The 15548-nt window shown below is 38.3% G+C and overlaps 1 protein-coding gene across 2 annotated transcripts in view; it reads left to right on the top strand.

The window, feature by feature from the left end:
- The window catches only part of MIPOL1 (mirror-image polydactyly 1), a 215445-nt gene that overhangs the window by 183152 nt on the left and 16745 nt on the right, over positions 1–15548 (top strand). For both annotated transcript variants that reach the window (XM_081968555.1, XM_081968556.1), the window contains exon 11: positions 6888–7118. In XM_081968555.1, coding sequence (XP_081824681.1) covers positions 6888–7118 — 231 coding nt within the window. The remainder of the gene's footprint in view (positions 1–6887; positions 7119–15548) is intronic.

Raw genomic sequence — 15548 nt, 5'->3', positions numbered from 1 at the left:
CGCCTGCAAAGGACTTCCCCAGACTTGCTTTGAGGAGCACGGGGCGACTGAGGCTAGTTGTGAAGCCCCAAAGCCCCCACCGCCACCGGAAGAACTGCTGCCACCTCCTCCTCATCCTCCTCTAACAGGCAGCACTGCCGGATTTGCCGCCCGGCGCTGCGGCTGAGATGAAGCCGCCAAAGCTCCAGCCGGCATCTCCGCATGTGGCAGCGGCGCCTCCCCTCCGCTCGGAGCAGCTGAGCTCAGTCAGCGCTGGGTTACCCCTGCCCCCTCCTCCTCCTCCGCCGTGCTTTTGAGGAGCCATGAGGCTGCAGGAGCCAGTAGGAAGGCGGGGGGGAGCAGGGGAAAAAAAGCCTCATGGCTCCTCAAAAGCACGGAGGAGGGGGAGGGGGCAGAGGTAACCCAGCGCTGAGCTCAGGAGCAAATCTGGTGATTCTGTTGGAGGAGGAGGAGGTAGCAGCAGTTATTCTGGTGGCAACTCGTACTCGTCGGCATCTTCAGCAGAAGCCCTGCCCACAATGAAGAAAGCAAAGATGGAGCAGATCCACGCAGATGACATTGCTGCAACATGACTGGAGGAGGAATTCTGGGAGTTGAAGTCCACAAGTGTTAAAGCTGTCAGGTTTGAAGACCCCTGGGGGTTTTTTTCCCTAAAGGGTTAGGGGTGCAAGGGTCTTGTAACTTGACAGCTTTAAAAGTTGCGTGCTTCAAATGCCAGAGTTTCTGAGCCAACATTTTGGTTGCTAAGCAGGAGCGTTGTTAAGTGATACTGATATTATATAACACTTTGAATTAAGCGGGTACCGTGAAGAAACATAACTTTGAGTTTCAAATAATACTGATTTCGTTGTTGTCTTAGGTGACATCTGTGAAAAAAATTCGGGTGCTCAGGCATGAAAATGTGCCGCTCAAACACTATACTTTTCTGCTCACATCGAAAAAAAATTAGAGAGAACATTGCTTCCGGGTCTGTTTTGGCAGGTCACTGCGTGGTGTGGCTCTCTGACTCTCACAGTTTAAAATTTTGGCTCTTTTTGTCAAACTTGTTCGCTACCCCCGTCCTGTTCGTTTGTCCTATGTATGTTGCAGGGCAGATTTTGCATGGTATTTTGTAGACTCCCTGGTTTTCTATCTGGATCTTGTCTTTGGGGTTTCTTAGGATGTTGGCTATTTTTTGGTCAGTGCCGAAGGCTGCCTTGATATTGTGTTTGTGGAGAATTTTGCTGATTTTTTCTGTGGTGCCTTTGATATAAGGGAGGAGGGCGATGCCGTTGTCTGGTTCTGTGTCTCAGTTCTTGGGGAGTGTCTTTTTTTGGATTAGGTTGGTAATTGTGTTTCTTTGGAATCTGTTGGAAATTAATATGTTTTTGAGAGTGTGAAATTCAGTTTTCAGGCGGTCTTTGTCGGCTAGGCGTTTGGTTCTGGAGATGAGGGTCTTGGCTACAGAGTTGATCGGTGCAGGGTGGTGATGGGATTGTGCGTTTAAGTAGTGGATGGTGTGTGTTTTCTTCCGGTAGATGGTGTGCCCTAGGGAGCCATTGGGTTTTTTGTAGATTAGGACATCCAGAAAGGGAAGTTGGTTGTTAGCTTCTATTTCCATAGTGAATTGTATTTTGGGGTGTAGGCTGTTGAGATGTGTGAGGAAGTTGTCCAGTTTTTCTTTTCCGTGTGGCCAAATCACAAAAGTGTCATCAACATATCTAAGTCAGAGTTTGGGTTTGTGTTCAGATTTATCTAAGGCGTTAGTTTCAAAATGTTCCACGTATGTTTGCAATGACGGGTGAGAGGAGTGATCCCATGGGTGCTCCTTCTATCTGTTTGTATCTTTGTCCATTATGGATAGAGTATGTGTTGGTTAGGCAGTGGTTATATACACATATATACACAGTGGTTACATATACACATATACCTACATACATACATATATGCAGGTCTTGGCGTATTCGGGTCTTTTCCTGTGTAAGATTGAGAGTATCTTGGCGACGTTTCAACGAGGTCCCACTCACCATCTTCAGGCTGGTTCCTTTGGCTTCGTGCTTGTGTGATCGGAGCTGCCGTCTTTCTATAAATATTGGTGGGGGTGTGTGGAGTGCTGGCTTTGTTGCTGTAAGCGGGTTGTTTGGCTGTGTTGTTACATCTTGATTAGTTGGTGGAATTGATGTATGCAGATTAGTAGACTGTTTCGTAACATCCTGTGTGGCTGAGGTACTAGCTGTGTGCCCATTGGTCTAACTAAAATTCCATCCTAAAACCTCAGCCGCTGAAAGGATCCTGAAAAGAACTGAATTAGCCCTAATCAGAAACGAACTCCACAGGAAAAGATTCCTACTAGACCAAACCAACAGGGACCTACTCACTCTTCACCTCAAACTCAGTAACAAAATCCACCCAGCACTCTGGGACAAATCCAAACAACTAGCCCTCTGGAGAGCCAAAACAGAAACCTCCCACAAGACAGACACACACACCAACAAACTCCACAGACTAGAAAAACAGCAGAAGCCCAACCCCCTTCCACAGCAACTCATGAAACAAACAGTACATAACATATCAGACAGGACCCTCACCATAGCAGAAACCAATGTCCTTTCCAAAGGATTCAACTTTGCAGTCACCCCCAAGCACATCCCCACTGAAAACATCATATGTGGAGTTGAAGCTACCCTAACCAAAATCAGTCCAGATGAAGCCAATAAAATCAGACTTGAAGTCACCAACGTCCTCTGCTCCAGCAATCCACCCAGAAGCAACTTACATAAAGAAGAACAAAAAGCACTCACGAACTTGAGGAAAGACGACAACATAATCATTCTCCCAGCAGACAAAGATAACGCCACTGTGGTGATGAACACATCTGACTACAAAGCCAAACTATCCAACCTACTCCAAGACCCCACTTACAAACCTCTAAACACAGACCCCACCATCTACCTGGAAAAAACCATCAAATCCAAAATAAAAGTCTCTCCCATCAGTGAACAGATCCAGCAAAAAATCATCCCCAGAGAGAAATCATCCAGATGCCCCAAGCTCTATGGCCTCCCCAAGATACAGAAAGAAGGAACACCACTCAGACCCATAGTTAGCTCCATAGGCTCACCTCTACAGAATCTTTCCAAATTTCTTGCCAAACAACTTCAGCCCTACACAGAATCCATCACCTCACACATACAAAACTCACTCCACTTCATAGAAACAATAAAGAAACATAACCTACAACCCAGCGACCTACTCGTGAGCTTCGATGTCATATCCCTCTTCACCCAAGTGCCTATTAAAAAAGCCTTGACAGCTATCCAAAACAAATACAACAACCCTAAGTACATCCTAGATCTGACCAACCACTGTCTAACCAACACATACTTCATCCACAAAGGACAAAGGATACAACAGATAGAAGGAGTATCTATGGGATCACCCCTCTCACCGTCATTGCAAACCTATACGTGGAACATTTTGAAATCAATGCCTTAGATAAACTGGACAACTTCCTCACACATCTCAACAGCCTACACCCCAAAATACAATGGAATACAATACTATGGAAATAGAAGCAAACAACCAACTTCCCTTTCTGGATGTCCTAATCTACAAAAAAACCAATGGCTTCTTAGGACACACCATGTACCAGAAAAAAAACACACACCAACCACTACTTAAATGCACAATCCCATCGCCACCCTGCACAGATCAACTCATCTCCAGAACCAAACGCCTAGCCAACAAAGACCACCTGAAAACTGAATTTCACACTAAAAAACATATTAATTTCCAACGGATTCCAAAGAAACACAATTACCAACCTAATCCAAAAGGAGACATCCCCCAAGAACTGAGACACAGAACAGGACAATGGCATTGCCCTCCTCCCTTACATCAAAGGCACCACAGATAAAATCAGCAAAATTCTCCACAAACACAATATCAAGACAGCCTTCTGCACTGACCAAAAAATAGCCAACATCCTAAGAAACCCCAAAGACAAGATCCAGCAAGAAAACCAAGGAGTCTATGAAATACCATGCAAAATCAGCCTAGCCACATACATTGGACAAACAAATAGGAGAATAAATGAACACATCGCAGAACACAAGAACGCAGTCAGAAAAGAAGAAAAAACCTCCTCCCTTTTCTAGCACCTTAAAGCAACACATGAATTTGATTTTGAAGGAACCAAATTAATCACCAAAACTGAACACTTCAACAAGAGAATAATTATAGAAGCCATCGAAAAAGAGAAACATCCCCACAACATGAATAAACGTAACTATACCTCCCGCCTACCAGACTTCTGGAAACTAGCCCTAGTCAACAAACGAGTCCCAGCCACGAAAACTGACACCAGACCCAGAACAACACAGGACGCCGCCACCAATCACCCTCACCAGACTCAAACCCAAACCCATCCCATAGACAAAATGCAACCACCATCCAGAAGCCAAACCACGGCGGCATCACCAACTGCTGCATGCCCCTCTGACCCCCACACAAAGCAAACTGACACATGCCATGAACACATGGGCAGACTGCAAACTCGGAGCCAAACCAAAGCCGGGAATGTTACATCACAGCCATCTGCTTAGGACATTACATCACAGAACTCAGGAGGTTATAACGCAAAGGCTCAGGATGTTATAACGCAGCCAACCTCCCAGGATGTTCCAGCACAGGACTTAGGATATCACTACACTAGAGCTCAGGATGTCATCACACAGCCCATTACCCAGGTCGTTACAACACAAAAGACTAATGGACACACAGCTAGTACCTCAGCCACCCAGGATGTTATGAAACAGCTGACTAATCTGCATACATCAATTCCATCAACTAATCAAGATGTAACAACACAGCCAACCAACCCGCTTACAGCAACAAAGCCAGCACTCCACACACACACACCAATATTTATAGAAAGATGGCAGTTCCGATCACACTTTACTCACACAAGCAAGAAGCCGAAGGCACCAGCCTGAAGATGGCGAGTGGGATCTCATCGAAACATTGCCAAGTTACTCTCAATCTTACATGGGAAAAGACCCGAATATGCCAAGACCTGCATACCTGTACCAGTGAAACCGTTATGACACTGCTCTGGAGGATGAGGAAGACTCTGGAGGGTGTTTGGAATCAGAGCAGGAACTAGAGAGGCCTGTTGTCCACAAGGTGGCATCTGAGGCAGGAAGCAGTGAAGAGAAACAGAGGGAGGTTGTCCCTGATGTGCGTATGCGTAGAGCTGAGAGGAGAAAGGAACAGCTGTGGAGAAGACATCATAGAAGGAAGTAGGGACATCTGGCTCAGGTTGTGGCCCCTTCCAAAGAGTTTATAGGTGGAGCGACGGGAGGGGAATCTTTGCAGGAAACAACAGTCCATTTTACTAGCCTTGAGAAAGCATTCCGTAAGTTTAATCTTGGTTTCTTGAAGATAACTTTCTAGGCTCCTAGCCAAGGGATGGCTTTATCTATGTAATTAGTTGTGACAAACAGCCAAGCCTGAGTCTGCATATTCATTGGAATCACAGGACAGAATATATATATATATATATATATATATATATATATATATATATATATATATATATATATATATATATATATATATATATATATATATATATATATATATATATATATATATATATATATATATATATATATATATATATATATATATATATATATATATATATATATATATATATATATATATATATATATATATATATATATATATATATATATATATATATATATATATATATATAAATAAATAAATATGGGATTTTTACATTTAACAGCTGTTTTAAACATTTCTGTTTTTTATAGTAACTAATCATGATCAAAACTGAAGTCAAACTTTCACACATTGAAGTGTGCACATAGACACTCAGGTGCAGTCACCGTCATATTCCTGATACCAGCAGCTAAATAGATTTCCTGGACAAAAGGGAAAATGCTCAGGAACCTAGAAAGCTTGAGCACCTAGTCATGGAATAGCCAAGTAGCCTACTGGTTCCTCCCACCTGATGTGTCTTCTAATCCCTAAATTTAGATCTACACTGTTCTGCTCAGTACAGATTATTTTGTATGTAGTGAGAATATGAAAGTAGAATGTAGTCATATGAATACGGGAACCTAGTTATAGTATGAACCAGCTCATTCTGAAGTTGTTTCCTTTATTTTTTCATTCAGATATAGCCTCTGAGGTTGAACCTCAGAAATAAATTTCTGCAATTGTCTGTCTGTCTGTCTGTCTGTCTGTCTGTCTTCTTAAAGATGCCCTGTTTCCTCCAAAATAAGACCGAAAAATAAGTCCTAGCATGATTTTTCAGGGTGTTTCTTAATATAAGCCCTACCACCAAAATAAGCCCCAGTTAAGATTGTCAGTCAGATGGATGCATTTAGTACCATATTTTCCCCAAAAATAGGACCTAACCTGTAAATAAGCCCTAGTGCATCTTTTGGAGCAAAAATTAATATAAGACCCAGTCTTATTTTCGGGGAAATACAGTAATCAGTATCATTTCACTGAAGTTTCTCCCTGAGAAAGAATTCTTATGTTGAGAAAGGCAAGAGATTTGGGATTTATTGTACAAATCAGAAGCAACTTGTACCTATAAATACCAAGAAACTCCTGAATAATATCTGCTTATAGAAGAAAAGAAAGAAAAATAGTCAAAATGCTCTAAAGAATTAAGCTGCTGAGTTAGCTCTATGTTAATTTAAATGTATTTTAAAACTATCATTAATGACACAGCAGGTTTTCTTGTGTCACTTTGTATACTTAATAAATGAATGAATGTGTATGCACATATTTATACCCCTTTGATTGATATATTTAAATTGGCATTGTATTGATCACCACTGATGTACATATTTTTGTTTCACCAGTTTGCATCAAGCTCTATCCCAAGAAGCAAATCTTAAGGATCAGTTCAACTCCACACTTACAACATATGAAAAAGCTTTGAAAAATAAAGATGATATTGTCTCCATGCTCTTTCTTCACAATGAGGAGCTGGTCACCCAAGTCCAGCAAATGGCAGCAGAGAAAACAAGCATGGAATTACAATTTCAGCAAACTTCAGATGCTTTCCAGGAGACTACTGAAAAACTTCAAAAGTAAGTATATAGCCTGTCATTTACAAAAATGCAATTTGTTAACTAAGCGGGCTATTGTACCTTTTTTCCATGACCTAAAAAACACAATAAAAAGATAGGAATACTAAACATTCTTATAAAGCATTAAAGCAGTTTAATAGACTTTATAGCAATTTATTTTAAAGTTTTTGGCATTGTATAATCTTCAAAGATTTGTTTGTAACCAATATAGAATAGTTGCAAAATTAGCAAGGAGACAGGAAACACACAGACACGACACAAACGCACAGCAACAGTTTCTATTCAAGATTTTATTGAAGATAGCTTTACATATTAGAGATTGGATTAGTTGTTATGGCGAGGGACCACAACAGTTTCAATACAAGTTTGTGAATATTCTTACACATTCATACCTGACATGAGTTAATTCTGATCCACTTGAAATTGAAAATTTGAAGAAGGCACTATTTGATTCAAGTTTGCACATTGAAACTGGGGGTGAGCCAATTTAAATGAATGAATTGTGAGTCAGTGAATATTTCATTGGAATGACTCATATAGCCAATATGATCTGTACCAGTTTGAATTTGGGAGGAAAATACTCATTGACTGTTTGTTCAGTTGTTCGTTTACTTACGGTAAATGTATATGTTGCCTACTTTTCCAATTCTAAACATCTTTACAACATATGAGTTACACTGATAGAAACACCCATAAAACAAATAACAATTATAATATTTGAATATACTATTCACATTATAAATAGATATATAGCTGTCATCCAACAATCTCAAATAGTCCCTTAGAGGATTGTTTCCAACACCTTCTGAAACATCAAGCTGTGCCAAAGGGAGGGACTACCACTGGGGAAATCACTCTCTAATCTCAGGCTTCCTTCTTCCACATTTCTTTGAGGCATCATCAGAAAAATATCCTATTTCAGCTTTTGACATAATTAGAAGATGATAATAGTAGACTTTTTAGCCAAATGTTTTCAAGAGTTTTATCATAATATATTTTTGAAATTTATCTCTCTTTCTTTTTTTTAGAAAGAGATGGCATGGATCAGAAAACAGTTTAAATTGTAGTGATTGAACCAGTGCAGAAAATCTCTTTCTCCAACTTAAACATTAACCTTTCCAAAACTCTAAAAAGTATATTCGTTTTGTTTGTTTTTGGCGGATGCCAGGCCTGGCATTACATTGAAGAATGCCCGTTGACTTGTCCTGATGAGTTCTACTACCTCTGATCGCTGGGTTTTCTAGGATGCCAGAAGATTGGCACAATTGATTGGCAAGCTTGGCCATTCCTGTAAATAGCTCTGTTATCATTAGTTTTTGAGATATATCCAGCTGGCCAGAGCATGTTAGTTAGGCTTGGCTTCTTCTGAGCAGGGATAAAAAGAATAACCATTAACTTAACCCTTAAGGAATGATTGGCATTTGCTGTTTCTGATTATTGGATTTTATTAGGATGCCAGGAAGGTTGCTGTACTTGGTTGGTAAGATTGCCCTCTAATGCAAGGGACTCCCCCCCACCCCATTACCATCCTCAATAAAGTTGCTAGACAATGCAAGGCACAGTTGCAACTTTCATTTCTTCTGGCCAGGACTTTGTTAGGTCAAGGCTACAACTTAATGGCAATTTCCCATGTCAATTAGCAAAGGCAGTAAAAACAGCCTGGTACAATGTGATACAGTCCCCAAGAGATAGACAAGGGCATAGAAAAATAAGCTGGTGCAGAAAAAGTCACATTGTATGCTGGCAGTATTCTATTCTCAGAAACAGTAGACTCTTGGCCAAATGTTACCCTGGCATCCATTCATTTGTTGTTGAGAGACAAAATACACCCTTAATCTGTAGAATGTAAGAGGAAGATTTAATCCAAGAACTGAGTTGGACAGAGTTGTTACCTAGCGCATTAGCACAATTAAGGCAGGCCATTATTTGCTAATGTCAAGAGTGAATCAGGACTGATTAGGTCAGAAAAATGAACATAGACCAGAAATTTAAAAATGAGAGTAAAATGACTTCAGGGAAAAAAGAATTAGTACAAATACTTTTATCTTCTTATAATAGCTAAATTCTTCATTTTACTAATCTTGTAATATACATGTCTTCAAAGTTTTCATGCATATTTGCTTAGCATATATTCCAGTTGAAATATATATTATCTTGTATATTCTCATTGTGTTTATTTAGCTATTCTCAAGTTGTATATTATGTGTACGTTACTTGTGAGTATATGTCCATAACTCACGTTCATGCTTCAAAAAAAGAATAAAGCTTGAGCGTTTCAGATCCCCCAGAGTTTTAATTTCCCTTTAGCTAAATGAAAATGACTTTGGATTTTCAGAAGACCAGTGGACAAGTATTAGTCCATCAATCTCTTTATTCCTCTAATAAAGACTGCAATTCCCTTTTAAGACCATCAAATTAATGATTATTGTCAATCTCGTAATAGTGAATTCTGTAGTTTGACAGTGCTGAGTGCCAGGTGCTTTTTTTTTTTTTCTCTACACATCTCTCATGCCTTCTTATCCTTTTGTTTGCGTTTTCCCTAAATCAAAAAGCCTTAAATCTTGTAGCCTTACTTCACAATTGCCCTTACCTTGGACAGTTCATCCAAACATTGATTGTTGTTAATGTCCTTTGCTGAATCTTTTCCATTTTACAAAAATATATTCGTGTGTTTGTAATACTTTGCAATAACTATTACAAATGAGTTATGTCATATATTTTGATCAAAGCTTTGACATTATGATATTACCTGTTTTATTTTAAATTCCTTTCTTAATATTTCTGGCCCTAAATTATCCGTCTTCAAAGCAGTCATGTTCAACTGCTCTGTTGAACTCTGAGGACCTATTCCTATTCAGTTGCCATCATTTTAGTTATTTATACGTGAATTTAGCCATTCCTGCCCCGGTTTGCATCACTACTTAGGTGGTATTGCATTCACCATGTTTATGTTCTTTTCCTCTGTTTAAAGAGAGCTTTGTAGACCACTGTCCCTTCTTGTTTTAATCACCTTAAATAAATGGGTAGCATTCACTAGTTTGAGCTACTTACTCCTAACCTGAACAAAAATACTTTTTATCGGATAGTCCATTTACAGAGCTCCCTTTGCTAATAGTATGTACTACATATTGCTATTCCTTATATTCTTTTTTTAAACCAGTTTCAATCCAAAGAGGGTCCTTTCTTTCTTCATATCCATGAGCAAGGAGCTGCTTGAGAGTCTTTCATTAAGAATATTATCAAAAGCCTTTTGAATATCCAAATAAATGCTGCTGTTAAAACTCCATGTTTTAATATACATCAAGCTCTTCCTGGCTTAGCCCCTAGGATGCTATGAATGCAGTCACTATAAGCAGTTTGTCTAGGTCTTAACAAAAGAAATGGGATTATTAATTGTGGAAAAGCATCTTGCTTTCTAACTGCATCCATTCAAAAGCATTTTTTATTACGTAGGGGATAAAACTATTTTATTCTGTTGGGTTCTGGTTGGGTTTTAAATCTGGATTAATTTGTCTTCTGGCTTTGTTCCCTTCTGTTTTAAGTTGTTGGCTTTATTCTTTTTGTATGAGCATATTTTGAAATTATGTATTATTCTAAAGGCTTTCTGGGAAGGAAAATATGTGCATAGACATTTTAATAAATAACATAAATGAATTAAATATGCTGATGTCATAATGTAATCATACATTATTTCAATAGATATTATCTAGCTTTTCTTTAATTTCATCCCCACTGCCATTTTCCTTTCCTTGGAAAAGAGAAAAAGTGCTCTAATAGACTTTGGGATATCACCTAAATGATTTTTAACTTTAGCTTGGGCTTTTCTTGGGAGAATTAATTCAATTTGACATATTTAACTACTTGGGAAAATGTCTACTAGGTCAGTTAATGCTACAGTCAGCTTCCCAGGCCTGTAGCAAAATTAAACAGCTGAGCAAAATCTTTTGACAACAACAGCATGTCCTCTCTGTTAAAAAAAATACAAAACATGGAAATGCTCACTGCTACTTCCCAGCACCCACAGTCACCCATTCTATTTTATAATTCAACCTGCAAACAGATTAAGCAGCTGAGTTTGTGGGAAGTGTGTTTACTTTGAGCTAAGAATTCAGTGACACCTCTGGGAGAGCCACACAGACGGTCCTACTCATCAGCAGCAAAACCAAATTAAGAATTCACAATATCTTTGTAATCTCAGCCACATCGTACAGTCAAGTATTTTGCCATTTAGGAAAAACTATGTTTGATAGTCTTCATTAAGAGAGGGAATGACGGGAAGAGAAAGTATGCTTCATTTTTTTGGAAGGAATTAACTGATCCTTGTCTTGAAAGTTTCCCAGCAGGCTGGTTTTGTTTAGAGTTTCATTGCAACCCTCCATAATTGTTCAAGGAAAAGGGGTAACCCTTGCCTGTCCCTTGGTTTTCTACATGGTTTATGTGTTCCACTTCCTGTAACCATCCCTGAGACCATAGCAATGGTGATGATTTCATATTTAAATAAGAATTATACATATGGGTTTTTTCAATGTCCATGGTAGAACAATGTTATTCTTACACATATTATGTTTTAAAAAACCTTGCTTCCTTTGTTGCATTTCTCTTGGTGAGAATGATTAGGAACTAAACAAAACTATTAAAAAACACAATTCTATGTGTATTTTATATGTGTGATGGCTCTGGGGAAAAATACCATTTTGGACAGCTTGCTCAGTGTTAGAATCTTTGGGTCTGAAAAAAAAAGTTACTCTGTCATCTGCACCCAGGAATTGTGTGCATTTCACACCAATATCCAAGACATTTCTCCAATGCACACTAGAGGAGATCATCTTTCCCAGAATATCTAAGCAGCATAGTTCAAGAACAAAAATGACTCTCTGAATAACTGCACCACAATGTGAGACAGGGGACTAATCACTTACCCCTATGGGTCGGGGAAAGATATTATGAAGTCCATTTTCCCCCTAACATGGCTATGAAAAGAATGTAGTTAAGACTCGGAGGGCCTTTCTAGAGGATAGTGAGCGAAGGAAACCATGAGGAGAAGGGAATTTAGCACATGGGTGTAAGAGTGTCAGCTCCATGGATTCTGTCTGAGGGGAATGCCTGGATGACTGGAAGAATCGACCTTGGCAATGGAAAGACAAAGCTCTTTTCATCAATTCAAGCTTGGAGTCTAAAGCTGCAGATGGTTACCTCCAGCACTGCCTATTCAGGGTGAGGGTTTATAAAACGGCACTTTGCTGAATACTAATGGATCAAAACAAAGATTTAATTACATAAAGATGGCTTGTTCATTTTTAAATCAGGATCCAGGTCAGTGTCTCAGAAAAGAACTGTGTGACTATCTTTTATATGTAGGTCTAAAGTCTGAGGTTTTTAGCAGCAAACATAAACATTGAAGTACAGATTGGTGTCTATAGCGCACAACAGTCTGTTAAATTGGAGACTGCTTCAAAGCTGGACTTGCTAATATTTATACGCTTTCATTTCTTCTTTTGGTCTGGTTAGAAGGAGCCTTCCTGAAAATCTGAATGCTTAGGTGGTGTAAATTTAGCTTGTCCCTTCTATTTTTTTTTTCAAATTCAGAATGGGCTGGGTTAATAAAATAGTAAGTAGGAACAATATAGTAATGTTCATTTTGAGGTGAGAGTATTTGCTTTATCCAAGCATTTTTTCCTTTTTAAAATTATATTCTGCTCATTTAATAGTTTCAATTAATATTTTTAACACATTATTTTATTAAGAATCTTTTGGGGTTTTTTACTTAAATTTAGTTTTTAAACCTAGTTTCTCAATAACTAGTTAAAAGAATATTCTGAATGCATCACTGAAGTTTGTTTTTCATATTGAGGTCCTGCCCAGAAATATTTTGATATCATCTTAAGATAGTAATAAATTTTTGTTTCACAGAATTATGATTTTTAATGAAAAGATCACATTTCCAGATTCCTCCTTCCATTTCCTAATCGATTAACTATGATGTTGAAAAGACAAAAATTAACTATATCATAAAGTAGAGCGTGTATTATGTTATACAGGTAGTCCTCAACTTACAACCATTCATTTAATGACTGTTTGAAGTTACAACGGCACTGAAAAAGTAACATGATCATTTTTCACACAACTGCTGCAGCATCACCATGGTTACATGATCAAAATTCAGATTTTGCTGAAGTTTGACTAAAATTTATGACAGTTGCAGTGTCCTTCTGACAAGCAAAGTCAATAGGGAAGCCAGATTCATTTAATAACGGTGGCAAGAAGGATTGTAAAATGGGATAAAACTCACTTAAGACATGTCTCACTTAGCAACAGAAATTTTGGGCTCAATTGTTGTTGTAAGTCAAGGACTACCTTAATGGAAGTTTTCAACTTATTTCACTTTGAAACCAATGGATGATTATCAACCAGTTTGTTGTAGCAGTTGAAGGCATTGGGCTAGAAACCAGGAGACCTGAATTCTAGTTCGGCTTTAGGCATGAAGTCAGCTGGGTGACTTTCGACTGGTCACTCATCCTCAATCCTAGAAAGAAGGGAGTGGCAAACACCTTATGAAAATCCTGCCAGTAAAATTACAGGGATTTATCCAGGCAATCACCAGGAGTCAAGCTTAACTTGAAGGAACACAGACAAAGAGAAAAGATTATTAAAGTTGGCTGTAAAGGGTTTTGTTTTCTTGTCCCGGTTAACGGTTTTTTTTCATTCTCTCCTCCTATAATTTCAGTAAGCTGCAAGCAATATGTTGGTGAAAGTTTCATCTCCTTTAGAACCCCTGAGAACATGCAATATAAGAGACTGTATCGCTTGTGATTTTTTTTTCATTTCTATATAAGGGCTCTGCAGCATTTGCATTTGAATTTGAAAGAATATGGAGGCACAAATATAGCATCTGTCCACAACTCCTTAAAACAGCTGCTTCTTTCCCAGAATCACTGATGCAATTGCTTTTTGCAGTTGATGCTTCATCCAGGAAATGACATAGTTGCTTTAAGAGTTGCAGACTGGTGCTTTATTTATGCATGTGCCTTGAAGCACCTGTATAAAATAGTAGCAGAAACTCTACACCTTTCTTTTTCAGCAAACAATGGCATTCAAGTTACCAGTAAGAGAAAAGAAACATTTAAAACGTATTTTATTAGAAATGTAACTAATTTACCACTATAAATAACCAGGCATCAACTTCCCACTTTATCTGAGAAACCAAGAGCCAATATGTCAATAGTCTTCCTGAATAAAATATCTAAGAAATAAAAGTAATCTGATTGCTCTTTTCAGAGAATTAGAAAGAATGTAGGGTTTTCATCCAAAGTCTGATGCAATACCATGTAAGAACACTGACACTGCACAACATAATTGCAATCCTGCAAGATTTGGGCTGATTTTTAATATTTGTTATTTTAGAATTAGTATTTTATTGTGGGAGCTCCCAGGTGCTGTTGGGAAGTCCCATGTCCCATGATTCCCATGCCACACATTAGCACTGGTTTGACAGGTCTAGCTGTCATGATACGCTTCCAAAGCTGTAAATGATACAGTAGTTCTCTGTATTTTTAAAAAGTATGTTACATTACACTGCATCACAATCATTCCGTTCTTTTTATACTTCCTCTTTTTATTGAATGAGAAAGTCAGCCAAATGAACTAAATACTTGATTTTTCCTCCATTGGAGTGAACATTAGCGGTTTGCCCTACAATTTAGTTTATTTGACAAACTTGTCTTTAAACGCAAATAAATTGTTGCATACAATTATTTGAGACAATGATTTTCAAAAGTATTGACTGGGAAGAAGCAGTTATCAATGACTGTAGATTATAAATGTTCCCACTTGCTGGTTCTTATACATCTAAGGAGATCTTCCTAAGCAAATCACTATAGCGTCTAACTCCATCATTCTGCTCACAAACATATAAAGAATATCTGAAGAATTGTATAAGTCATGCAAACCTTCCTAGAATAGGAACAGAAGGAAGTCTGAAAATGAAGAAAGCAGGTTCCCAATACACACTATGATGAGAGTCCCTTTAATTGACATATGAATTATGGAATAAGTGAATAAAGGGCACAGGAAAGTCACTAGATTTTATGACAGTGGGTATGCAAACTAGGTCTGCTTTAGGGATTAAGGTTTGTGTAGAATTAAGACTAATACCAATGTATAAAGGAGGTTGTGTGTGATTCAGCTGAGAACTTACAAAGTTTGTTTAGGTATTTAAGATTGATTGCAGACATCACAGTTGTTTTAAACCCTTCAATAATTCCAGTTATTACTTCGTTGGGAACATTTATTTGCAGGGAGTCAGCCGACATGTATGGTATCGTTAAAGGTTTGAAAAAGAATCATCCACATATTTTATCAATTACCATTCAGGTATAACTAAGGCCATATGCAAAGAACCATTTTTAAAAGAAAGTCCAATAGTTTAAAGGC

This window comes from Natrix helvetica (assembly GCF_964273705.1).
Source record: "Natrix helvetica genome assembly, chromosome: 1".
NCBI lineage: Eukaryota > Metazoa > Chordata > Lepidosauria > Squamata > Natricidae > Natrix > Natrix helvetica.
The sequence above is the reverse complement of the archived record's forward strand: the minus strand, read 5'-3'. Positions and strand labels throughout refer to the sequence as shown.